General features: G+C 39.9%; 1 protein-coding gene across 2 annotated transcripts in view; it reads left to right on the forward strand.

Annotated features, from left to right (window-relative positions):
* The window catches only part of Parg (poly(ADP-ribose) glycohydrolase), a 118,059-nt gene extending 93,045 nt beyond the window's left edge, over positions 1 to 25,014 (forward strand). For both annotated transcript variants that reach the window (XM_070020899.1, XM_070020900.1), the window contains 4 exons: positions 1,023 to 1,131; positions 9,647 to 9,752; positions 22,831 to 22,959; positions 24,040 to 25,014. In XM_070020899.1, the coding sequence (XP_069877000.1) occupies positions 1,023 to 1,131; positions 9,647 to 9,752; positions 22,831 to 22,959; positions 24,040 to 24,194 (499 nt within the window). In that variant the 3' untranslated portion in view covers positions 24,195 to 25,014. The remainder of the gene's footprint in view (positions 1 to 1,022; positions 1,132 to 9,646; positions 9,753 to 22,830; positions 22,960 to 24,039) is intronic.
* Positions 25,015 to 25,997: the final 983 nt, after the last annotated feature.

The following is a 25,997-nucleotide window of genomic DNA, read 5'->3' on the forward strand; positions in this document are numbered from 1 at the left end:
GAGAATATGTAATCCAAAAGTCTAAGGCAAAAACAAGCAAGGCAAAATTCTGCAGCTCTTTACCTCTGTGTAGCCTATTGGGAGTAAAGGTTACCTTCCAAGTACACCCAACTTAATTAGGGTCTGTTCTAACTAGAGTTTAAAGCCTTTGATCAGCTTATTTAGCTGTCCTTAATTTCTTCAAGAGACCAGATAGATGGGAACCTGTGTTGAAACAGTTTGCTAACTGCTCCGCCGCAGTGACAACAGAATCTATGGTGAATGTTTCAGGTTCTGTCCCTTGTTTATTCTTGAAATAAATTTTATATTTCCACATCTTTGCTTTCTTACCAAATGGTATGATTTGCCAGAGGTTGATTTTTTTTTTTGCAGAAGTGTTGCTGGAAAGCTTGAAGAGATTATATATTGGGGATTGTACAAGTTTTGGTAATTATCACCTCAGTTAGTCCTTCCTACTTTCCAAGCAACATGTTATTGTCTGTTTTGATGTCTTTGTTTTTTTTTAAAATAGTTTCTCTCAGTTAGTAATTGAGCACAGTAGGTAGAATGTTGTACTGAATCAATACACATTTTTCATAGCACCTAACTTCAGGGATTATTTTCTGGACAATATGTAGTGATGCTACACCCTGGTGATTTAGAGCAGCTCTCAGAGTAAAGGAGGAATGTCATGTTTATTGTTCTAGAGGAAAACACAGGCTTTGCTACCTTGTCTTTACTCCCAAATCCTTTAACCTTAGTCTTGCTGAAAATGATGCACTGTTTACAATATGTCAGCTGGTGTTATCTCTTGTTTTTTTTTCACTTTATTCTTTAATGCCTGACAGTGGGCAATATGCATGCCTCTGAATCTAAAATTAAGTTGTTTTTTTCTGGCCTCCTGCTTGGCTAAGATCTGTCATCACAGTTTGTTTATTTTTAATATTTTTAAACTGCCCAGTGTCCACAAGCCAGCCCCTCTGAGGGTTTTGCCTGGGGACTTTGCCTGTTGCTCATCTTGCTTCCCTTCTGCCCTATCCCAGGGATGACTGGCAGAGACGTTGCACTGAGATTGTCGCCATTGATGCACTTCACTTCCGACGCTACCTCGACCAGTTTGTGCCTGAGAAAATGAGACGTGAGCTTAACAAGGCTAGTAACCTTACTGCTGAGTTTATCTGGTAGCTGTCATCTATTTACTGCCATTTTATTAATGGTGAAATTAATGCTTCCTGGTAACTCTTGCCGTGTCAGTACATCTGCCTGCCGCTCTCCTGATTTAATGGCTCTGTCAGCTTGTACAAGATGTACTTTCCATTTCATAATTGTTTGATTTTGCTTGATATTAGCCACACATGCATTATCGTAAAGTCACATAGCAATGAATTTGACCTAAACGTTTTTTTCCCAGGGTTCAGTGGCATTTTTCTCTACAAGGTATGTGATCAGAATTAAAAAAGAAAAACCAGAAGGGTGAATTATTGTTCCATTCATTGTTTATTAATTTGATTATTTTTGAGGTGTTTATGACAGAAATAATAGTATACTGTGGTTCTAAGTGCTTTTTTTGTATTACACAAATACAAAAATGAACCATATCTCTTTTATTTGTTCAGATTTTGCTTCTGTTAACTGTGATTAATAACCCCCTTCACACAATAGAATACTGATTCTATTCTACAGATATAAGCCCCACCAAAACAGCTAAGATTTCCTTCAGTTCCCCAAATTACTCTGCTAGCCAAGAAGACTAACTTACTTCTGCGAACTGTTTGATTACTCTATGTAGAATCTGTCTAGTAAGATAGCATGTTGTGTGGTTTTGCCTGGCTACATTACCTCTGGTAATGACTGGGGTCTGGATATATATAAAAAAAGCAAATAATCCCAAAAGGCTCTTATTAACCTTACAATTTAGTAGGTACTTAGAAGTAATTATATGTCTTATGTCCTGATCTATTTGAGTATCTCATTTTGGATGAACATGTTTTATCTGTAATTTATTAGATGATTTTAATGTTTGTAGAGTTCTGGAATGAATCTCATAAAAAGTTTAGAGATGTAATTCTAGCTTACTCAGGAGGCTGAGATCTGAGGATCACGGTATGAAGCCAGCCCGTGTAGGAAAGTCCATAAGACTCATCTCCAATAAACCACCCCCTCACCCCACCCCCCAAAAAAAGTTGGAAGTGGAGCTCTAGCTCAAGTGGTAGAGTGCTAGCCTTGAGCAAAAACAGCTCAGGACAAGCCTCAAGTTAAAGTCACAGGACTGGCACAAAAAAAAAAAACACTTTTTTTTTTTTTTTAGAACAAGCTGTTTCTTAAAATTGAACTTACAGAAATCTTTTTTTTTTTTGGGGGGGGGGGGGTGTCCGGTCGTGGGGCCTGAACTCTGGGCCTGGGTGCTGTCCCTCAGCTCTTCAGCTCAAGACTAGTGTTCTACCACTCGAGCCACAGCGCCACTTCTGGCTTTTTTCTTTTTGCTTATGTGGTGCTAGGGAATCAAACCCAGGGCCTCATGCATGCAAGACAAGTGCTCTACCACTGAGCCACCTTCCCAGCCCTGAGATATCTTTTTTTTTATGGTTTTTCAAAAACTATACAGAAAGACTGCTCTTTAGGATGTCAAAAGCTCTAAAATTTTCTCCTACCCAATACCAAGAGTAAAAGTCAGATTTACTTGTACTGAAGAGTATATTTTTCTAGAATGTAGTTAGGTACAATTTGAAGTATAGGGCAGGGAGTGTGGCATTTGCAAGGAGCTGTATTTACTATTACCCTAACAGTTAAAAAGAAAAAAATATCTGGGCACTGGCATATCACACCTCTTATCCTAGCTACTTAGGAGGCTGAGATCTGAGGATCATGGTTTGAAGCCAATTAATCACCAAAAAGCTGGAAGTAGAGCTTTGACTCAAGTGGTTGAATGTCAGCCTTGAGCACAAAAGTTTAGGGATAGTGCCCAGGGCCCTGAGTTCAAAATCCAGGACTAGCACAGAAAAAGAAAAGGAAGGCAAGAAGGAGGGAGAGAGAGAGAGAAGGAAGGAAGAAATGAAGGAGGATAAGTGTAAACCTGTCTTGCCTTGAAGAAATTGACTTCAAACTGAAGATATTTTATGATGGAGTGTATCAAGTAGACTAACAATTTATCTTCAGATTTTGGCAAGTGTTCCTTACTTAAACATGTATATAGGAATTTGTCAAATGGCCGTTGAAACTAGAAGACATTTTATATAATAGGTGGTTTGGAGAGAAATATATGAAAAGAAGGTAAAAATAGAATGTTTAACTTAGCTGTACAATATATTGACACAAATTGTAGGATTCCTTTTTATAGGATAGGTTATGAGAGTAAGTCATTCACTTTGAGAAATTACCTGAAGTCATGATCTTTTTCAATGTTAAACTTTTGGAATGAATGAGTCTTCTTTTTTTTCTTGAAATTCCCAATGTCTAACTGATGCACTCTACATTTACTTATATATCACTAACCTTCAGTTTACCTGCTCTTAATGACACCAGAAATGTTAAAAATATTGATATGTATGTATGAATAGATAAATCAGATCAGTTTTATCCCTAACATTGAAGAACATTAATTGTGGAATACAAAATGCATATGAGATGTATCTTACATAAAGAATTAACCTTAGCTGGGCACTGGTAGCTCTCACCTTTAATAATAGCTACGTAGGAGGCTGAGATCTGAGGGTCGAGGGTCGAAGCAGCCCTGGCAGAAAAGTCCCTATGAGACTCTTATCTCCACTTAACCACTTAAAAACCATAAGTGTCACTGTGACTCAAGAGGTAGAGCCCTACCCTTGAGTACAGAGAGGCTCAGGGAAAGCGCCAAGGCCCTGAGTTCAAGCCCCACAACCAACCAAAAAGAAAAGAAAAGAATCTTTCCATAAGCTAAAATCAGAAGGAAAACATTTATTTGTGAAATGGAGAATGTTTATGAGACATATCTTATGAAGAATTACTCTTTATGTAAGCTGTCATCAGGAGGAATTTTATTTCTTTGAGGTCAGCCAGTGCTGGACATTAAGTATAGCAATTCAGTTCTGTATTGCCTTTCTGTTTGTCACTATGTCACTGTACAGTTAAATCTCACTTATGACTCAAGGGATTCTTTAGAGTCATATGCAAATAGGATTTTTTTCAAATAATATAGGTATATATCATTGTTAGTAAAAGTAATGATTAATTACTAGGTAGTAGACACTCCTCTCAGCACTATAGATACACAGATAGATTCTTTGCAGATAGATAGATAGATAGATAGATAGATAGATAGATAGATAGATAGATAGATAGATAGATAGATAATTTTTTTTAAAACAAGGCCTCACTGTTGCAGACTTGGGTAACCCTCTTGATTTAGTCCCTCAGTTAGCTAGTGTAGGGGCATGCATTATCTGATATGAGCATCAACACCTGGGTGATAAGAGACACTGTTCTTAGTTCCAGTTTAGAGACCATGGACTGAGATTCAGGAAGTTGGGTGATTTGCATCTAGGTACTAAAGCTAGTGAGTAGCTGAGCCAAGTTACTTTTATTTTTGTCACCTCTGAGGAGAACCCAGGACCTCACTTGCATTAGTCTAACTGTCTACCACTGGTCTACACCCATAGCCCTTTAGAAAATTTGGATTTGGCCTACACTTTTTTTTTCTTTTTTTGGTACTGGGCATTTGAACTCAGAGACTTGGGCTTGCGAGGCAAGTGTTCTGCCTATTAAGCCATGGCCTTTAGCTTTTTTTTTTTTTAACCATTTTTTATCTTAAATCATTGAGAATATTCCCTGCTTCTAGTTAATATATCTCCTAAAAGCGTATGCCACCCTTTCTCTTTTGATGGTAAACCTAATGACCCATTGAATCCTCTCAGTCTTCTTTTTTTTTTTTTTTGGGTCCGGTCGTGGGCCTGAACTCTGGGCCTGGGCGCTGTCCCTCAGCTCTTCAGCTCAAGGCTAGCGCTCTACCACTTGAGCCCCAGCGCCTCTTCCGGCTTTTTTCTTTTTGCGTATGTGGTGCTGAGGAATCGAACCCAGGGCCTCATTCATGCAAGGCAAGCTCTTTACCACTGAGCCACCTTCCCAGCCCCTCTCTCAGTCTTTTCTGCCTGCTACACTTTTTCAAAAACTCAAAGGTTGGCCCCAACTTACTTACTGAAACTAGGAAATACCCCAGATTTAAAATAGCCCACAAACTAAGCTTGAGAAAGCACCTTTTAGGGCTTGACACATGGAGGGTAACTGATAAATGTGTAATCTTTTGGACTTTGTGTGTAGGCCCCTGGGCCTTTTTGCTTAAGGCACTTGAGCCACAGTTTAACTTCCAGCTTATTGGTACTTAATTGGAGATAAGAGATAAGAATCTCTTGAACTTTCTTGCAGGAGCTGGCATTGAACCTCAGATCTCAGCCTCCTAAGTAGCTAGGATTACAGACATGAGCTACCAGTACCCAGCTTTCTTTGGGGCCGTGGGCATCTTTATGCTCAAGACTAGCACTGCACCACTTGTAGGGCTTTAAAAAAAAAAACAAACAACAGAATTGCTCTGAGTGGCATAACCTGGCCTCCAACTCAAGTTTCTTCTACCTCTACCTTCAGAGTATGAGGACTGCAGGCATATGCCACCACACCTGGCATAAACATATGTTCTTTTGCTTATTCTTTGTGTTTGTATACCCCAATTTTTTGTCCCTTACAACAAAGAATTAGCTATCTAATATGTTTGCTGATAAATACTTTTATTATCATTGACAATTTTTAAAACTAATCCAAGTAGCTCCACACTTTTAACTTAAAGCATTTCATTCCTTGTTAGTAACACTTATCTATTAAAATAGGTTTATGAATTTTATTATAAGAAATAGAAATTTCATTGACATAAACTGGTAGTAAACTTGAAGAGAACAATGATTTACATTTCCTTATATAAACAAGTTTTAAAAAGTAATGATGCAATCTACTTCATTTAATTTCCAAGCTAGCCAGATGCTGGCTACTCATGCCTGTAATCCTAGCTACTCAGGAGGCTGAGATCTGAATATCACAGTTCAAATCCAGCCCAGGCAGGAAAGTCCATGAGACTTTTACCTCCAGCTAACTTCCAGAAAACAGAAAGTAGTGCTGTGGCTCAAAGAGGTAGAGTACTACCCTTGCGCAAAAGAACTCAGGGACAATACCCAGGCTCTGAGTTCAAGCCCCACAACCAATCCAAAAAAAGAAAAGAAAACAGAAGCATGTTAAGTCCTTTTAAAGATGACTTGCTCTTTTTTTTATTTATTATTTTTTGGCATTCCAGAGGAAAGAGGAATAGTGTCGCATTTTTCTAAATGAAGCAACAAAGCCTAAGACCTCTTTTTGCCAGCAGAAGTCTGCGTAGCTAAGCTCCAAAGGTCTGTTTGCCACATGTAGGCATTATTGGCTAGGTAACCATTGCAAGGGCATCCTCAACCTCTGGAAGATGCCAGCCCCATACAGGCTTCACATCTCCTGTTGGACCCACATCATGGCTTGCAAGTGGAGTTGAATTTTAAAAGGAAGGAATCAGTTTTACTTTATCTAACTGATACTTTGAAGCTATACTTAATCTTGTGAGAGATCAGCTGAGTGACATTCTAGAGGTGAATTATCTTTGGCATGGGGAAGATTTATGATTCCAGTTTCTAAATTGGTAAATAACTGCAAGGAAGGAAATAAAAAAGAAATCACTGTGAAAAGTTGTAGTTGGCCATGTTAGGCTCCTTTAGATGAGGTTACATAATGAATATATTCATGGAGCCTTATGGGATGGAAATTAAATTAAGTAGATTTCATCATTACTTTTTAAAAAATAGATTCCAAGGGGCTGGGAAGGTGGCTCAGTGGTAGAGTGATTGCCTTGCATGCCCGAGGCCCTGGGTTTGATTCCTAAGTACCACATAAGCAAAAAGGAAAAAGCCGGAAGTGGCATTGTGGCTCAAAGTGGTAGAGCGCTAGCCTTGAGCTGAAGAGCTGAGGGACAGTGTCCAGGCCCAGAGTTCAGGCCCCACGACCAGACCAATAAAAAAATAAAAAATAGATTCCTGTCTTGATTTTTTTTCCTGTCTTGATTTTTCTTATGTTCTAATACCAAATTTTAATGGGATTACTAAAACCAAAGCTTGATATAAAACCAATGAAAACTTTGTGCAAATATTCCAAAAAATTTCAAACTCTGACCAGGTGCCAGTGGCTCACACCCGTAATCCCAGCTACACTAGAGGCTGAGATCTGAGGATCACAGTTCAAAGCCAGCCCAGGCAGGAAAGTCTGTGAGACTTTTTTTTTTTTTTTTTTTTTTGGGTCCGGTCGTGGGGCCTGAACTCTGGGCCTGGGCAGTGTCCCTCAGCTCTTCAGCTCAAGGCTAGCGCTCTACCTCTTGAGCCACAGCGCCACTTCCGGCTTTTTTGTTTTTGCTTATGTGGTGCTGAGGAATCGAACCCAGGGCCTCAGGCATGCAAGGCAAGCGCTCTACCACTGAGCCACCTTCCCAGCCCCAAGTCTGTGAGACTTTTATCTCCAATAAACCACCAGAAAACTGGAAGTGGTACTGTGGCTCAAGTGGTAGAGCACTCGCATTGAGCTAAAGAACTGAGGGACAGCACCCAGGCCCAGAGTTCAAGCACCACGACTGCCAAAAAAAATGTCAAACTCTGTAAAATATGTCAATATCTTTTTCAGGACTATTAGTTCAAAATGTTTCATTTCTAGTTAGTTTTCCCTTAATATTCCTTATATTATTAATATTATATTATTTTCCTTATTTTATTTTTCTTTGTATTTGGTAATTAACTAAAGATAAGAGTCTCACAGACTTTCCTGCTCAAGCTGGCTTTGAACTGTGATCCTCAGATATCAGCCTTCTGAATTACAGGAATGAGCCACAGGCACCCAGCATAATGGCCAGTTTTTAAGATTGCTTTTTGGGAAAATTAATTCTTACTGTTAATCTTTGCTTCTTACAATTTTGTATTTTCAGTTCTCCATTGTTAAGTCTTAGCTTTACTAAGCTAAGCTGTTTTGGCTTGCTGAAATAAACTTGGCCAAATATATTTAAAGGCATAGTGAAAAAGCCTAAAAACATTTTGCTAGTATAAGACAAAGACATAAGCCAGAAGGCTCCTCCTCTTTGTGTAGGCAGCTCAGAAAACCTGACAGCACACAGTAACAGTGTTCCATTTATTGTGACAGAGGCTTTGCTCTCCCCATCCTTGTTCCTGTACTGTCAGATTCTTTATCTTTTGAGAACCTACCTAGCAGAGCTTTCTGTTACTGTTGGCCTGAAAGAGATTTTCAGAAGGTCCATGCATCTGATTATGCAGGTAATTTGTGAGTTCTTGTGTAAGCTCTGCACCACAGTCCTGAAAAATAGTCTGGCACCAACTTATAATTAATATCTGTCAGAATTTACAGCCTAGGAGGTGTTGGAAGGAATAGCCTTGTTAATCCATCCAGACAGTGTATGAAATAAACTTTTACTCCTTGTGTAAGCTTCAGAGAGTGATTTACTATATTTCCATGTGTGGGTTTCACAGAAGTGTCTTTCTATATCCTTGCTATTTTTTTTCTAGGAACATTTGTCACTGATCATTCTTTTAATTTTTCTTATTATTATATATAAGCTATATTTTAGCCTTTGTTGGTATCTGAAAGAACCTGAAGAGATTTACTTTGCTACTAAAATTCTTAATAAAGCCTGGTGGTTTCAAAAAACTAAGAACTTTGGCTGGACATAGAGCTGGTGGCTCCTGCCTATAACCCTAGCTACCCAGGAGGCTGAGATCTGAGGATCACAGTTCAAATCTAACCCAGGCAGGAAAGTCTATGGGATTCTTTATCTCCAGTTAACCAATAAAAAACCAGAAGTGACCTAGTCCCTAGGGCCCACCAATCTCCCTCCCAAGTGGTCTTCCGTTTCTCTTTGCTAAATAAACTCTTTACAACCCTTGGGGGGGGGGGGGGGAGGGCCAGTAGAGCTGTGGTTCAAGTGATAGAGTACTAGCCTTGAGAGAAAAGGCTCACAGGCCCTCAGTTCAAGCCCCAGTATAGGAATAGTGGCCTAATATCCCGAATATATACAAAGAGCTCAAGAAACTAAACCTTCCAAGAATCAACCACTCAAATGGGCAAATGAGCAAAATAGAGACTTCTCAGAAAAAGTAAAAATGGCGAAGCAAAAACACTGAAATTCCTTCTCACTTCCAAATGGTCATCAAAAATACAAACAACAAATGCTGGCACAGATGTGAGGGAAAGGAACTAATACACTGTAGGTGAGAATGTAAACTTGTTTAGCCACTCTGGAAAGCAGTATGGAGGAAGAGAGGAAGAAACAATATTCATAATTATCAGTTTGGACATTGGATAAATCCAGTGCCTTAGACCAACACGGATTTCTTTTATCCAATGCAAACAAAAAGAAACGAGGTATCAGAAAGATTTCAAAAAACAATAGGTTCTTTTTCTCTTCCTAATGTAATCCTAGATATTTCTCTTTGTTTTCCCCTCTACATTGGCCCTAAGAAACAGGAAATAAGAGGGAGAGAACGTAAGTTTGATAAATGGACATGTCAGTCAGTACATCAGTACTGTTTGTGTCTGGTTGCTCAGGGGCTGTGATATTTCTTTTATCCTACAGGCTTACTGTGGATTTGTCCGTCCTGGGGTTCCTTCCGAGCATCTTTCTGCTGTGGCCACAGGAAACTGGGGATGTGGTGCATTTGGGGGTGATGCCAGACTGAAAGGTGAGTGAATTGTTCAGAAGGGCAAATATTTAGTTCATCAAGCCAGATGTTCTTAGAGACCACAAGAGTCTAAGAGAGATTTGATAAATCCTCTTTTATTTTTACTATGTTTAAACAGTCTATTGTTTTTATTTGGGGGGGGGGATATTTATCTTTTGATGAACCAGAGATGTTATTCTCCTGAATACAGAAAAGTCAGGGAGAAAATAGTGCAAATGGCTGAGGGATTTCGAACCAAAGTGCCCATACCAACCTTTTCCTTCACTAGAGTGGTTTGGGTTTTGTTGTTGTTTGCTTCTTTGTGCTGGTTCTGAGGCTTGAACTCAGGGCCTACATGCTGCCTGAGCTTTTTTCATCAAGTCAGCACTCTGACACTTAAGCCACAGTTCAACTTTTGATTTTTGGGGTGATTAATTGGAAATAAGAATCTCACATAGACGTTCCTGCTTGGCCTGGCTTCAAACCATGATCTTCAGATCTCAGCCTCCTGAGTAGCTAGGAATCCAAGGTGTGAGCCACCAGTGCCCAGCCGGGAGTGGTTTTTATGAGCAGAGTAGTTACACTGACCTATTAACTACCAAACAGATGAGTCTGCTATGTTGGACACTGTGGTTGGCACTGAGGAGGTAACGCTGAATAAGAGATAGTCTCTGGTTGGAGAGAGGCTTAGACAAATACAGCACACATGATGAGTACTCTGATAGTGACATGGTGGGGAGCTGTCCGTTGAATGGCACCGAGAAAGAGGCATGTGAATGCCTGTAAAAGACCAATGTTTGTATTTTATTGTTGTGTGGTAGGAAAAAGTCACAAAAGCCAATCAACAAAACTTTTGGCCCTTTATCACATTATAATACTTGCTTTACTTTTCAAAATATCAGTTATAGAAAATAGTATTGTATATTTAGGACAGTTACCATTTCATTTCACCTGGACTTGTTCAACACAAATAGTAATAATTTTGACACAAACTACCCAGAGTAAATGAATGCAGAGCCTATAGATTGCCAGGTAGAATTCCCTGCACAACTGCCTCCACTTCAAGCTGCAGCCAAAAGGCTTGGACACCCCTAGGTAGCCTGCATTTCTGGCCAGCTGGCCAATCTGAGGGGCTCCCATGACCCCTTCAGTTTGAAATCAACTGAAGTTACCCATTGCGCCCCCAATCCTATACTTAAGATCACATAAAGAGAGATCTAGGAGGGAGTGTAGAGCATTGATAACCCCTATGATCTGTTTCCTTATACATGCCAACATGTTCTAGAAGTGAGTTCTGCCTATTGTGGTGCCCAGAGTTTTTATTGGGGTCTCTTTACATAGGTGTGCTTGATCAAATCAGTGGTCATGTGATTGAACCCTATCTTCCTGGAAGTTGGGCTCTCTGAATAGACCCAATTAGCCAAAGTCAATTCCAAGGTTTTTGTTTTATTTTCTTTTTGTATGGGTCCTGAGGCAGGAACTCAGGGCCTGGGCACTGTCCCTGAGCTTTTTGCTCAAAAATAGCATTCTACCACATGGGCCACAGCTGCACTGCTGGCTTTGTTTATTTGGGTTATTAATTGGAGATAAGAGTCTCAGGAACTTTGCTTCCTGGGCTGGCTTCAAACTGTGATCCTCAGATCTCAGCCTTTTGAGTAACTAGGATTATAGGTGTGAACCACACACACATGGCTAGCCTATTCCAAGGGTTTTGAGGCTCCTACCAGGAACCAAGACAAAGACCAAATTCTTCCTTATAAAGCAATTGTTAAAGGTATAATTATAGTACAGGTAGTCTGGAGGACTATAGCTTAAAGCCAGTCCATGCAAAAGGATTTACTTGATTCCCATTTCTCAATAACCAACAAAAAGCAGAGCTAGTGGCATGGCTTAAGTGGCATAGTGCCAGCCTAGCAAGTGCAAAGAATTCAAACCCCAACACTGCTTTAAAAAAAAAAAAAAAAGAGCGTGGGTAATAGGATAGAGTAAGGAGTAAAGAGCCAACCATGTGCTTTGTGATGATCAAGCAGGATTGAATCACCACTGAGTGGCCTTATTAGAGAGTGGCAACACTGGGGACAGCTGACAGGCATACGATAAGGAGCATGGCTGCAACCAAACCTTGCCTTCTGAATTCTTATCATTAAGTCTTTAGCCCTCTCTACCAGAGAAATGTGGACCTCACAAAAAGAGTAATCTCATCCATTCTACATAAAGAGGAACCAGTATCTTGTAACACAACAGGTTTTTTGTTCATACAGCATCATTTATAATTTGCTACTTTGTTAAATTAATAATATGTCTAAGATGAACTTCAGACTCTACTAGAAATAACTTTTTGGGGGGGGATCCGGACCGGTCATGGGCCTGAACTCTGGGCCTGGGTGCTGTCCCTCAGCTCTTCACCTCAAGGCTAGAGCTCTACCACTTGAGCCACAGTACCACTTCTGGCTTTTTTCTTTTCTGCTTATGTGGTGCTGAGGAATCGAACCCAGGGCCTCATGCATGCAAGGCAAGCGCTCTACCACTGAGCCACCTTCCCAGCCCCCTAGAAATAACTTTGAAGTTGTCAAACTCCTTGGTCCCCAGCACACCCTCAACAAAAAATTAAACATTTTTAAGTACATGTAAAGAACCACCTTCCCTTGATAATCATGCTATCTTGTAAGATAGCATAATAAAATGATTCTATTATAATTAAGCCAGATATCCTCCAAACAATAAGAAAGCTTGTTGTTTCTATAAAAATGGCACCTTTGGCCTGGGCTTCAGTGGCCCACATCTGTAATCCTAGATACTTAGGAGGCTGAGATCAGAGTTAGAAGCCACCCTAGGCAGGAAAGTCCCTAAGACTCTTTACCTCCAATTAACCACAAAAAACCAAAAGTGAAGCTGTGACTCAAGAGGTAGAGTGTTAGCCTCAGGGACAATGCCCAGGTCCTGGATTCAAGCCCTAGCACCTACACCTCCTTTCCTTCCCCCCCGCAAAATATACATTTAGTATTTCTTTTGAAAACCTGGAAAATTACCATGAAGCATGTAAAAATTGCTGTAATTCACTGTTAACATTTTGGTAGCCATAATTTTGCATAAAAAATTTTGTCTACAAAAATATGTGGCCATCTGCCAGGCACCGGTGGCTCATGTCTATAATCCTAGTTACTCAGGAGACTGAGATCTGAGGATGACAGTTCAAAGCCAGCCTGGGCAGGAAAGTCCATGAGACTCTTATCTCCAATAAACCACTGAAAAAAACGTCAGTGGCTCTGTAGCTCAAGCAGTACAGCACTCTCCTTGAGCTGAAGTGCACAGGGACAGTGCCCAAGCCCAGAGTTCAAGCCTCATAACCAAAAAAAAAAAACAAAAACAAATGTGGTCATCTGACATGAGTAAGATCACACTGTACATTCTATGCTCTACCTTCTTTTTTAAAACGCTACAGTCAAGCCGGGCACTGATGGCTCAGGCCTGTAATCCTAGCTACTTAGGAGGCTGAGATCTGAGGATTGTGTTTAAAAGCCAGCCCGGGAAGGAAAGTCTGTTAGACTCTTTATCTCCAATAAACCACCAGAAATCTAAGTGGCACTGTGGCTTAAGTGGTAAAGTGCTTGCCTTGAGCTGAAGAGCTGATGAACAGCGCCCAGGCCCAGAGTTCAAGCCCCCACAACTGAAAAACAAAAAACAAAAACAAAAAATCTACAGTCTTGGGTGTTACCTGAGACTGCAGGCAATACACCTAGCTACTCAGGAAGGTGAGATTTGAGGATCATGGTTGGAAGATAGCCTGAGCAGGAAAGTCTGTGAGACTCCAGTTAACCACGAAAAAGTCAAGAATTGTGGCTCTAGTGGTAGAGCACCAATCCTCAGCACAAAAGTTCAGGGAGTGCCCAAGCCCTGAGTTAAAGCCCCAGGACCAGCACAAAAAAGAAACAAACAAAAAAACCCTACAGCCTCAACACTTGATCAATGTGAATTTACTGCCAATGTTTTTATTGATGACTTGTATTCTATTATGTATGTATATTTTATTTCACAGATGCTATATTCAGGGACAGTTGGTTTATTTCCCTTGTAAGCAGTACTCTAGTTTATGGTATATACTCTAGTTTATAGCATGAATTTATGCTATCCTTCCATCAAACTTACCAAGACAAGATCTGTCAAGCTTTTCAGGTTTCCTGATTTCAACAGTCATCAATATTTTTGTTTTGTGAATTGCTTTATCATGTCTTCTTCCCATAAATCTCTTTAGGTGTAGTTGATGACTAACATTAAGAAATGCTAATTGCTCAGCTACCTATTTTGAAAACCATATTTCTTTTATTTCAGTTTTGGGGGCTATTGCCATACTAAGTTAATGTCTTGAGGAAAACCTTCACTGACCCCTTATTTGAAAGAATTTCTTCAGGTTGAAAAACAAAAAATGCATTTTTTCATTTTTTTTAATTTTATAGAAGAGAAGTTTATAAAATTCATTATCAGCCTGAATTTATCTGAGGAAATCTTTTCTTCACTCTGGGCTCATTGATCCTCTGACAGATGCTTCTTCTTTTTTTTTTTTCCCCTCTCGTTTTTCTCTTAAGTAAAATGAATGGCTGGATTCATGCCATCAATCCAAAAACCAGGTCTGCTGTAAGCCTGGCTATTTGTGCTGGACAATGTGAAAAGCTTTATAAATGTGTTCATTTCTGTCCTTTTCTTTGTGGCTTAAAAGACAGGAAGTTTGTTTGCTCTGGTAGCTATCAGGTATAGTAGTCAAAGATTTCAGTTGTATGATTCATTTTCTCAGTTACTGAGATTTTGAAGCTTTGGAATTACTCTTAGACAACTCCCTCCTCTCATTTGCTTGGATGATCAAAATATTACAGGCAGTTACAGTGTCTTTCAGTAGAGGATTAATTACTTAAACTGTGATTTAAAAAAAAAAATCTGGGAGCTGGGAAGTTGGCTCAGTGGTAGAGTGCTTGCCTAGCATATGAGGCCCTGGGTTCGATTCCTCAGCACCACATAAGCAGAAAAAAGGCTGGAAGTGGAACTGTGACTCAAGTAATAGGGCGCTGGCCTTGAGCTGAAGAGCTGAAGGACAGCACCCAGGCCCAGAGTTCAGCCCCCATGGCAGGGGGTAGGGAGGGGATGGGGGGGGGGGAATGTCTGTAAGCCTGGTGCTGGTGGCTCATACTTGTAATTCTAGCTACTCAAACCGAGATCTGAGGATCAAGATTCAAAACCTGCTCAGGCATACAACTCTGAGAGACTCTTCTTCAATCAACCAGCAAAAAGCCAGAAGTAGGAGCTGGGAATGTAGCTCAGTGGTAGAGTGCATGCCTTGCAAGCATGAGGCCCTGGGTTCGATTCCTCAGCACCACATAAACAGAAAAAGCCAGAAGTGGCGCTGTGGCTCCAGTGGTAGAGCGCTAGCCTTGAGCTGAAGAGCTGAGGGACAGCGCCCAGACCCAGAGTTCAGGCCCCATGACGGGGGGGGGGGGGGGGGGGGAGCCAGAAGTAGAGCTGTCGCTCAAGTGATTGAGCTGTTGCTCAGGTGACTGAGCTTATTTTTTTTTTGGGGGGGGGTGCGGTCGTGGGGCCTGAACTCTGGGCCTAGGCACTGTCCTTCAGCTCTTCAGCTCAAGGCTAGCACTCTACCACTTGAGTCACAGCGCCACTTCTGGCTTTTACTGTTTATGTGGTGCTGAGGAATCGAACCCAGGACCTCATGCATGCAAGGCAAGCACTCTACCACTGAGCCAACTTCCCAGCCCGACTGAGCTTATTTTTACACAAGATGTGAAGTAGTGGCCTGGTCTCACTCCTGCAGGTGGATACTCAGTTTGCCCATTTGTTGAAGATACTGTCTTTTCTCCATTGTACGATTATATGTTTTTACCTCTTTGTAAAAATAAGTTGGCTGTAGATTTGTGGCTTTATTCCTAGATCTTCTATATTGTTTCATTGGTCTTCAGGTCTGTTTTTGTGCTGGTATCATGCTGTTTTTGTTACTGTAGTATAATTTAAAGTCTGGTATTATGATACCTCCAGCAATGCTCTTTTTAATTCAAATTACTTTTGCTGTTCAGAGTCTTCTTTGGACTGACTTTGTAATTCTGTGAGGGATGACATTTGGATTCCAAATGCTATAGCACTGAATTTGTGGATTGCTTTTGACAGTGACCTCTTGTACTTTGATGCACCTTTGAGGCTCTCAGTCTTTCTGAGCACTCTAAAGGACATGAGAAAGTGCTTTTGAATTTGAAATATCTTTAGATAGGGTCTTCCTGGTTTGCAGTAGTTCTTCATGATGGTGATAAAGCAGTATACACTCAGCCAGGCATCGGTGGCTCACGCCTGTAATCCTAGCTACTCAGGAGGCTGAGATCCGAGAATCACCTTTTGAAGCTAGCAGAGGCAGGAAAGACCATGAGACTCTTATCTCCAAGAAACTACCAGGAAGCCAGAAGTGGAGGTCTGGCTTCTAGTTGTAGAGCGTGAGCCTTGAGCAAAAGAAGTTCAGGGACAGTGCCCAGGCCCTGAGTTCAAGCTCCAGGACCAGAAAAAAAAAAAAAAAAAAAAAAAAAAGTTGTACATACTCAGTAGAAACCGTACTTCCAATATAAAACTTTCATTTTTTTTCCCCAAGATCAAATAATTCTGGGCAGCTGCCACTCACACCCTAAGATCCCCATGGAAGGGCAGTGTGTTGTGCTAAATAAGTTAGATGATTAAATGCACTTTCCTCTTTCCATATTTTCAACTAACCGTGGGTTTGTCAAGACATAGCCCCCACTGTAAGTCAATGCACATTAGTATCTCAAGATGGCTCCCTTCTTTGTATTTGGATTTAAAAATTTTGTTAGTTTTGCTGGGCACTGGTGACTTATACCTGTAATGCTAACTTCTCAGAAGTCAGAGATCTGAGCATAGAGGTACAAACCTAGCCCAAACAAAGAAGGAGCTTGTGCTTTGTAATCTTGTAGATTATTTCACATTCCTTCATTGGTAAAGTAGAAGTAGCTTTTTTCCCTGTTTTTCTACATCACATCTAAGAGGAGATTGTATGGTGGCCTCTTGCCTCAACTGTACACCAAGTACAGGAAGTGTTCAGGAGATAACCTTATGTAAATTTTTTTAATAAGTAGATAAATTGTGCTCTGACTTGTAATATTACTGTACTGTAAAGATGTAGATGATACTATTTCTGTTTTAGTTCCTCTCTTACTTTACTAATTACTTTGCTAGCTTAGAATCAAGATGGCTAAACTTTAGACAAACCATTAATCTTGGAAAGTCTTAAACCTCGGTAGTGTCAGTGAATCATTGCCTGCTGTGTGATGGTTGGCCTTGTCACTTGGGGGTTCATGGGAATTATGGGTTATGGAAGTGGGGCACAATATAGAACTGTGCAACAGCTTTTGTCTGCCAGAGGTATCAGAACTCTGTATCCTTCTCCCTGAAAAGATCACATTCTCCATCTCTGTCCTAGCCTTCCCTGAGTAAGATTCTCCTTACTTAACATTCCTGTACTGCCTTCTTTGTGTCCCCATGCTACCTGAGATTGTGGTCTTGTGTGATAAAGTACAGTCAGGAATGTCTGGAGTGTTTGTTTTCAAAGGTCATGCCAAGTTAATGGATCTGGGAAATAAGTAGTTTGGGGACACTGAAGTTGGTGATGATCAGGTGTAAGAATCACTGCATTTTCTTCTTGTATTGTTACCCTTCAGTTTTATAACTCTATTTGTACGAATGGGAAGCCAAGGTTGGTAGACAAGCTAATGAGTCTGTCTAAAGAGACAAAGCTAGTGTCTGAATTGGCCCTGTCTTCCTCAAAAACCACTGGGTTCATTATTGTTGTCATTGTTGTCAAAGAATATCCTGAGAACATTCTTTACCTGTATAAGCACACAGCAACCTATTATGAAAGCTCTGTTTTCCTCTTACAAGTGATATAACTGAAACATAGAGAGGAAGATAATCAGCCTAAAATCACACAGACAGCAAATGCCAGTAGCAGAATTCAAACCTGGATTGAGACCATGGTCTATGCTTTTGTTATTTTAATCCATACTGGATCTAGATCTAGATATGGGAGCTGCCACTTCAGAGGGAATGGTAGGATTGTCTTTGTACAAATGACTTGGTACACAGTCCAGAAGCAGAATGGGTGAGATCATGTGATCTTGAGATAGAATGCCAAAGTTCAAATCTCAACTCTGCACACTGGCTAGGTTATCTTAGACAAATTACTTAGCCTTTTTTTTTTTTTTTTTTTTTTTTGATCCGGTCATGGGGCCTGAACTCTGGGCCTGGGCGCTGTCCCTCAGCTCATCAGCTCAAGGCTAGCACTCTTATCACTTGAGCCACAGCGCCACTTCTGGCTTTTTTTTTCTGCTTATGTGGTGCTGAGGAAATTAACCCAGGGCCTCAAGCATGCAAGGCAAGCGTTCTACCACTAAGCCGCCTTCCCAGCCCCTATTTAGCCTTTTGAAACCTAAGTTTCTTTATTCTCAAAGTGGAGATAATTTAATAATTGCTTTGCTCTGTTTCTATAAGGATTAAGTGAGTTAGTCTTGTAAATCATGAGTTGGTACTTATGAAACTTAGGAGTGTGTTCATATTGCTGTAAGTGCTCTGTGTTAGCATGTATTACTAACATCACATGGTGATGGGTTTATGCCTCACATGTGGTATGAGTAAACATTACTTTACATAATTTTTTACTTGCTGTAGTTGCAGCAGGACCTTGTAAACTGTTTTTCTCATGTTATTCATATTTATTTGCATTTTCCTCATAGCTTAAAATTGCTGCCAAAAAGAAAATTAAAACCAAGCTCCCTGCAGATTAATTTAAGTGATTATTTTGGCACCTATTTGTGCTTGAAGTTAGATTTACTGCTTTTTTATCAGACTTGGAATTCATCCACTTACCCCATTAGATTTGTCACTCATTCCCATCTAGCTTGGTGCAAGAGAGTTCACTGAAATCATGAGCATGATTCACTAGATTTGTAAAGATCTTAGAGTGTCACAGTGAGATCCATAGACAGTGCTATTTAAAATGAGCTTTTATCAGTGATTGCTGCTGTATTTAGTATTGAGATTAATTTGTCTTCCTGGAAATTTCATTTGGGTATTTATAGTCTAACATCTAAATCAGAAAGGAAAATTCTAATAGTGACTATGGAATCCTCATCTCTGAAGGAGAAAAATGGGGCCAAGAGAGTTTAGTGGAAGTGACTGGCTAAAAAGAGCTAGCAGAGACTGAGGACTTGGGTCTCCTACCTCCTGGTCCTAACTCATCTAAACTGCTGTGGAATCGTTTGACTTGAACAGAAACCTAGGTGAAATCACAAATGTTGTGTGTAGGTTCAGTGTACCACTTCAAAGAAGAAAAAAGAAAAGGAGAGATAAGGGGTCGTGTGAATTGGCTTTATTACTTCTTTCCTCACTAGTGCTAAGATCCAGTCTCTGCTTGGTAGTTGGGTCAAGCTTAACTTTAAGAGCTTGTCCATTGTGTCACCTGTGAGGTGTTCTTAAAAACAAATTCTGCATGGAAACAAAATTTAGCTGTTTTTATTAATACTTCATTATCATAAATGGCAAATGACTACTAGTACTTTAGTCAGTTGGAACTAGAACGAAAAGGACTTTTCTTTTGACTCCTGTTTTTTTTTGTTTGTGATCGTTTGGTTTTTAATTTTTTTTCTTTTTGCTTATGTGGTGCTGAGGAATCGAACCCAGGGCCTCATGCATGCAAGGCAAGCGCTCTACCACTGAGCCACCTTCCCAGCCCCTCCTGTTTTTGTTTTTGTTTTTTTTTTTTCTCATTGTGGGGCATGAACTCCAGGCCTAGGCTCTGTCCCTGGGCTCCTTTTGCTCAAGGCTAGCACTCTACTACTTGAGCTACAGTGCCAATTCTGGCTTTTTCTATGATTAATTGGACATAAGAGTCTCACAGACTTTCCTGCCCAGTCTGGCTTCAAACCGTGATCCTAGAATCTCAGCCTCCTGAGTAACTAGGATTACAGGTGTGAGCCTGTGGCACCTGGCTACTCTGTAACTGTTTTTAATAGGAAACACTTAAAGCTAACTTTTCATTCTCACTGAAAGATAAGACAATTTCTCTTAGAAGGTAAAGATGACGATTCATTAGTTTCCATTTTTATATGTAGTTTAGGTTAATTGGGAACCTTTTGAAGTTGAATGTACTGAAGTTTTAATATATATGTATAAGTTGCTTGAGCAGTTTTAATTAAAACTTACCTCTATTTTGAAACTAATTACTTTCAACATTCTGAGATTAATGAGGCTTAGTCATGACACCTCCCAAGTTGAGGGTGCTCCATAAATATTAGTTTGATGTTTGCCTGATCCAGTCTTTCTTTATTTTTTTTATTCTTTTTTATGGTGATGGCACTAACTGAGGAACTTACACATTACAAAGCAAATACCGTACCACTTGAGCCATATTTTCAGCTCTTTTTGCTTCAGTTACGTTACAGGAGGGTCTTGAGTTTTTACCCAGGCCAGCCATAGACGTTTGACTTCTATCTATGCCTCCTGCGTTCCTGGGATTGCAGGTATGAACTCCTATCGCTGGTTTATTTTGTTGACATGGGCTCTTGCTAAGTTTTCGCCCAGGCTGGCTTTGAGTCACAGTCCTCGCAATCTCCTTCAGATAGTTGGTATTACAGGCATGAACTATTGCACCTTGCCCTAATCTAGTCTGTATAATGATGGTCACTCAGAGAGCGAGGGTATTCCTACTTCAGAGCTCCAGCAAGGCTTTCCAGTTCATCTCTGGCTTTCCCCTGTCAACAGAAGCCTTTTTTCCTAATGTATTAATGTATATAAATTGGGGGATTCATTTTTTTCCAGTGGTTTGTAATTCATTACCATATTTAATATTTTGGTGCTTAGCTTGTTCACATTTAGTGATGAGAACTCCTTCAGAATGACTTCCATTTCCTTGTGATAAACTCCCAGTGTTGTATTAATACTGCTTTACTTTCTGGTATAATGATGATCAAGGCTCATCTTGTGCCTTTCTTGTCCCAACCATGGAACCAGGCATTTCCTTGAACAGTTTCTTGTAGGAGAAATAGTATTAGAGCCAAGACCTGGACTTTTAAGTGTGCTTGTTGCTACAGGAATGCATGCTTGCTGCCCAGTTTAGCAATCAGTGCTGGAAAATTCATATGTCCATCCTTATTCACATAAACATACTTGTATAATTTAGACATCATGAGGTGTTTTTGTGTTTTTGTTTTTGTTTTTTGGTTGGTCATAAGGCTTGAACTCTAGGCCTGGATGCTGTCCCTTAGCTCTTCAGCTCAAGGCGAGCACTCTACCACTTGAGCCACAATGTCACTTCCTGTTTCCTAGTGGTTTATTAGAGATGAGTCTCACAGACTTTCCTGCCCTGTCTGGCTTTGAACCGTGATCCTCAGATCTCAGACTTATGAGTAGCTAGGATTACAGGTGTGAGCCACTGACACCCAGAGACCTTATGAGTCTTTACACCAGGGCCTTCTCCTGTGCATGCCTGGCAACAGCATGAATCTTCACACCAGTGCCTTCTCCTGTCCATCTTCAAAGTTCTTTCTGGCTTCTCTTATTCTTTCTTTTTTTTTTTTTTTCTGTCGGTCATGGGGCTTAAACTCTGGGCCTGAGCACTGTCCCTCAGCTCTTCAGCTCAAGGCTAGCACTCTACCACTTGAGCTGCAGCTCCACTTCCTGTTGTTGTTGTTTTTTCTCGTGGTTTATTGGAGATAAGAGTTTCACGGACTTTATTGCCCGGGCTGGCTTTAAACCATGACTCAGATCTCAGCCTCCTTAGTAGCTAGGATTACAGGCATGAGCCACTCTTATTCTTTGATTGTGCATTCTTTCTTTAGTGAGAATTTCAGCTCCCAGCAACAGCAACACATTTATTCTTTTGCTTGTTCCTCCAATATACTTAAAACTAGGTTCATCTATACAATGATAGTAAGCTAGCCTAGTGAAAAAAAAATAAAATTAGTTTGCACCTTTTTTCTCCTTGCTTACTTAAGCCCTGAGGATAATCAAATATTGCTTTTTTTTCCTTTTCCTGAACATTCATTACAATATTCATCTGAACTAAAATTAGGTTTATTTTAATTTGCTTTTAATTCTAGATAACTCTCCATTTCCATTCATATTGTTCATTTTATTTCTTGAATATGTAAAATGCTCTCTGAAATGCTCTCAAATCATAACTATAAAAGAGAATCTTTCATAATTTAATTTTATTTCCATTTTCTCGTTTGTTATAAAAGTCATGTAATAGCAAAAGAACAGTTATTGTAATATGTTGTTTTTTTATTTTCAAAATAATTTTGGGTAACATCCAAAAAAAAGTACTCATTACTTATGAACTATAACCCCTCTGTACATCACCTTTATAACAATAAAAAATAAAAATTTAAAAATAATGATTTCTACCAATCTCAATAAAGACTGTAAAGGAGCTTAATTTGTGGAAACACATCTCAATTAAGACTGTAAAGGAGCTTAATTTATGATATGAGCTTTGATGTATAGACAGACACGTAGCTAGCTGTATAGATGGAATGGCTCTTTTAGTATACCAGAGTTAATTGCAGTATATGTATACCTTGACTCAGTAGGTCAGTATTGGGAATCTTGCTGTGATGCAACTGAGAGTGTTAGGACCTCCTTAAATGTGTCTCTGATGCAAAAGACTAGTGACTGTGTAATAAGACAAAGTTATTAAATCAAGATTAATTAATCCAAAGTAATATCAGTGAATTAGTAAATGCCTTGGTTGCTGCTTCAAATATACTTTCCTTTTTTTTTTTTTTTTTTTTTTTTTTTTGTCGTTGAGAAATAGTGCCTGTGTAGAAATTGTGCAGTCTAACGATATTTTCAGCAGCCTATTTGAAGAGTCACACTGCTGGTTGGCTTATACCCATCTTGTGTCCACCTTGTCTAATAATGTGTTAGGTCTATAAATCTTTAATCCAGGATAAAGCTGTAGCATACCAGCTACAACTTAGCTGGCTGAAAGAGCTAATGGCATTGGGATAGGGAATATAACAAGGCTCTGCTTCTTCTCTGCTTACAGCCTTAATACAGATACTGGCTGCGGCTGCAGCTGAACGAGATGTGGTTTATTTCACCTTTGGGGACTCAGAATTGATGAGAGACATTTACAGCATGCACACTTTCCTTACTGAGAGGAAACTGACGGTTGGTAAGTGTAAGATGGTCTCGACACTTGGTATCTAGATGGATTGTATACCATTTAGGAGGAATACTTGCTTAATCTGGATGAATCACAGTAGGTAAGAAGAAACAAATGTGCACCTTGCAATGGGGAGGAAAGAGTTCTCAGGGGAAGTGTCTACAGTCTTCTTTACTGGCAGAATTTCATCCATGCTGTTGAATAAATATGTCAGCTTATTATAAAATATGGTCTAGTAGGGCACCAGGATACATTCCTGTAATTCCAGCTACTTGAGAGTCTGAGACAAGAGAATTGCCATTTTCTGGCTAACCTGGGCAACATAGTGAGACACCATCTTTACAAAAGAAAAGGAAAACTGGGTGCCAGTGGCTCACATCTCTAATCATAGTTCCTCAGGAGGCTGAGATGTAAGGATCACAGTTTGAAGCCAGCCCAGGCAAGAAAGTCTGTGAGACTCTTATTTCCAATTAACCACCAAAGAAGCCAAAAGTGAAGCTGTGGCTTAACTGGTAGTGCTAGCCTTGGGCAAAACAACTCAGGGACAGTACCTAGGCCCTGATTTCAAGTCCCAGAACTGGCACCCAGGAAAAAAAAAAAGAATAGGTTTAAAAAGCTAAGATAAATGTCCGTGTTTACTTTTTTGTATAGGGGGACTATGGAGTATAGTATAGTTCAATAGAGCACATGTTTCAGGTGAGAGAGATCCTGGGTTCCAATCCACTGAACAACAACAACAACAAAAATAGAACAGGTAGAGGACACATATGAAGACATATGAAGGTAGGTTCAAGCCTGAGTCCTGTTTGTTGCATTCATCAGAATGCATTGTGCTCATCCATGGAAGATGACCCTGGCAGGGATTCATAGACCATGTTCTACCTGTAACCTGCTGTGATCATGACCTAAGTAGTTTCTTTAAAGTAGTCTTAAAATGTTTATGTCAGGAAAGCCTCCTGGGCATATGAAATCATGCTACATTTTCAAAAGCTAAATCTGAACCTATTCTGTTTAGATTAAGATAAAACTTTTTTTATGTACAAATTCAGTACAAATGTACTGAAAACATTCTGGCCTTTTATCCTCTAGGAGAAGTGTATAAGCTATTGTTACGATATTACAGCGAAGAATGCAGAAACTGTTCCACCCCAGGACCAGACACCAAGCTTTATCCCTTCATATACCATGCTGCTGAGTCATCTGAGGAGACGGCTGACCAGGCTGGACAAAGGACAGGAGCATGAGGAGCAAATAAATAGAACAACCTTCACCTCTTGAAGACATCCTGCTGGAGTTGTCTGGTGTCTCATGAGCTAACTCCAGTTGATACAAGCGTGTATATAACCCGTATTTGTAATCACGGTTGTGGTCCCTCTACACACATGCAATTGTCATATACTCCCTCTATCCTGATCTGCTTGGGTTTATATATGTGTTCTTTCCATTTTCTTGTGTTTCAGTCTTCATTCTTTGATTTGATTAAGTTCTTGTGAAACCTCAGAAAGATTATGCTTAGCTGCTATATCTTTTCCTGTCTGTGTACTATGCCAGTTGCTTCTGCAGCTAGTGGACACAAATGAGCCTGGGAAGAAGGTGAAATCCAGGAATCTCTGTAATGGGATGTGCCACAAATCTCCTTGTAGGCATTTCACTCCCCAACTTTTGATAGGCTTGCATTGTTTGAATTTTTGAATTTTGAAAATTAACCATACATGTTGCATAACAAAAGTATTCTAGGTTAAAACAGTCAAAGATGAATAATTTTCAAGACTAGTTCCCTTGAGTCATTAACTTTGTCCACTTTAATTGACATTGTTTTGGAAGCTGACCAAGATGAAATGAAATGAAATGAAGAACAAAAAGTTTTCCTCATATGCTATAAAGAAAATAGATTTCAGAGAATTGAGGGTTTGTTTTTGTTGTTTTCTTGAGATTTTCTTCTTTTTAAATTAGGGTCAATGTTGTACTGTGGTGCTTGAGGCATATTTCTATAACCAAAGTTTGGCAACTGGAAACTTCATACTGATTTGTACATATTAAAGTTTCTGTGCTATTCAGAAGTTATCTAATTGATGTTTTCATTAATAAATAATTTGTCAGGACCTCCCACATCATCTGTATTTTATATACATACACATATTTATGAGCATGTTCTATAATTGTATCTGTTTAGGAACACAAAGTCTAGGGCCAGCTGAGTGGGGGTGAGGCATGATTAGGATTAGGCTAAATGGAGGCTCAGCTTAAAATCTGTTTTTCACATTTGTGTCCATTTAGGGAGAAAAAAAAAAAAAAACAGGTGCTGGTGGCTCATGCCTATAATCCTAGCTACTCAGGAGGCTAAGATCTGAGAATCACAGTTCAAAGCCAACCCTGGGCAGAAATGTCCATGAGACTTATCTCCAATTAACCACCAGAAAATCAGAAGTGGCACTGGGCCCAAAGTGGTAGAGTGCTAGCCTTGAGCAAAAGACCTCAGGGACAGTGCCCAGGCCTTGAGTTCAGAAAGCCCCACAACCGACAAAAACAAAAAACCTAGCAACAAAATAACCGTGTCTTTGGGAGGTGATTAAACTAGAAGCCAAAGCTAATCCCATGCTTAACTACATAGATTTTTATCATGAAAATCACATAGAGATTTTCAAAGTAGTCCCAACTACACTGTAGAAGTTCCAGTTTACACCCAGGAAAAGCCAATAAAGTTTAAATCTTCTTAATAAGGAGCTTGGAAATAGTTGGTCTGAACTTGTTATCCTCACTCACAGGAAAAAACAAACAGCATCTGGGCCATTATTGGTAACTCTACATTTCTATAGATGAGGAGATAATGGGATTAAACCTAACAAGTCAGTCCCTTGTCTTTGATAAAGTGCTTTACTGTATTTAAGATTATTTATTTAGTCCGTTGTAGGGCCTGAACTCTGGGCCTGGGCACTGTCCCTCAGCTCTTCAGCACCACTTCCTGCTTTTTCTGCTTATGTGGTGCTGAGGAAATGAACCCATGGCCTCATGCACGCTAGGCAAGCACTCTACCACTGAGCCACCTT

This window comes from Dipodomys merriami, unplaced genomic scaffold (assembly GCF_024711535.1).
Source record: "Dipodomys merriami isolate MVZ:Mamm:240054 unplaced genomic scaffold, mDipMer1.0.p SCAF_14, whole genome shotgun sequence".
Taxonomy (NCBI): Eukaryota; Metazoa; Chordata; class Mammalia; order Rodentia; family Heteromyidae; genus Dipodomys; species Dipodomys merriami.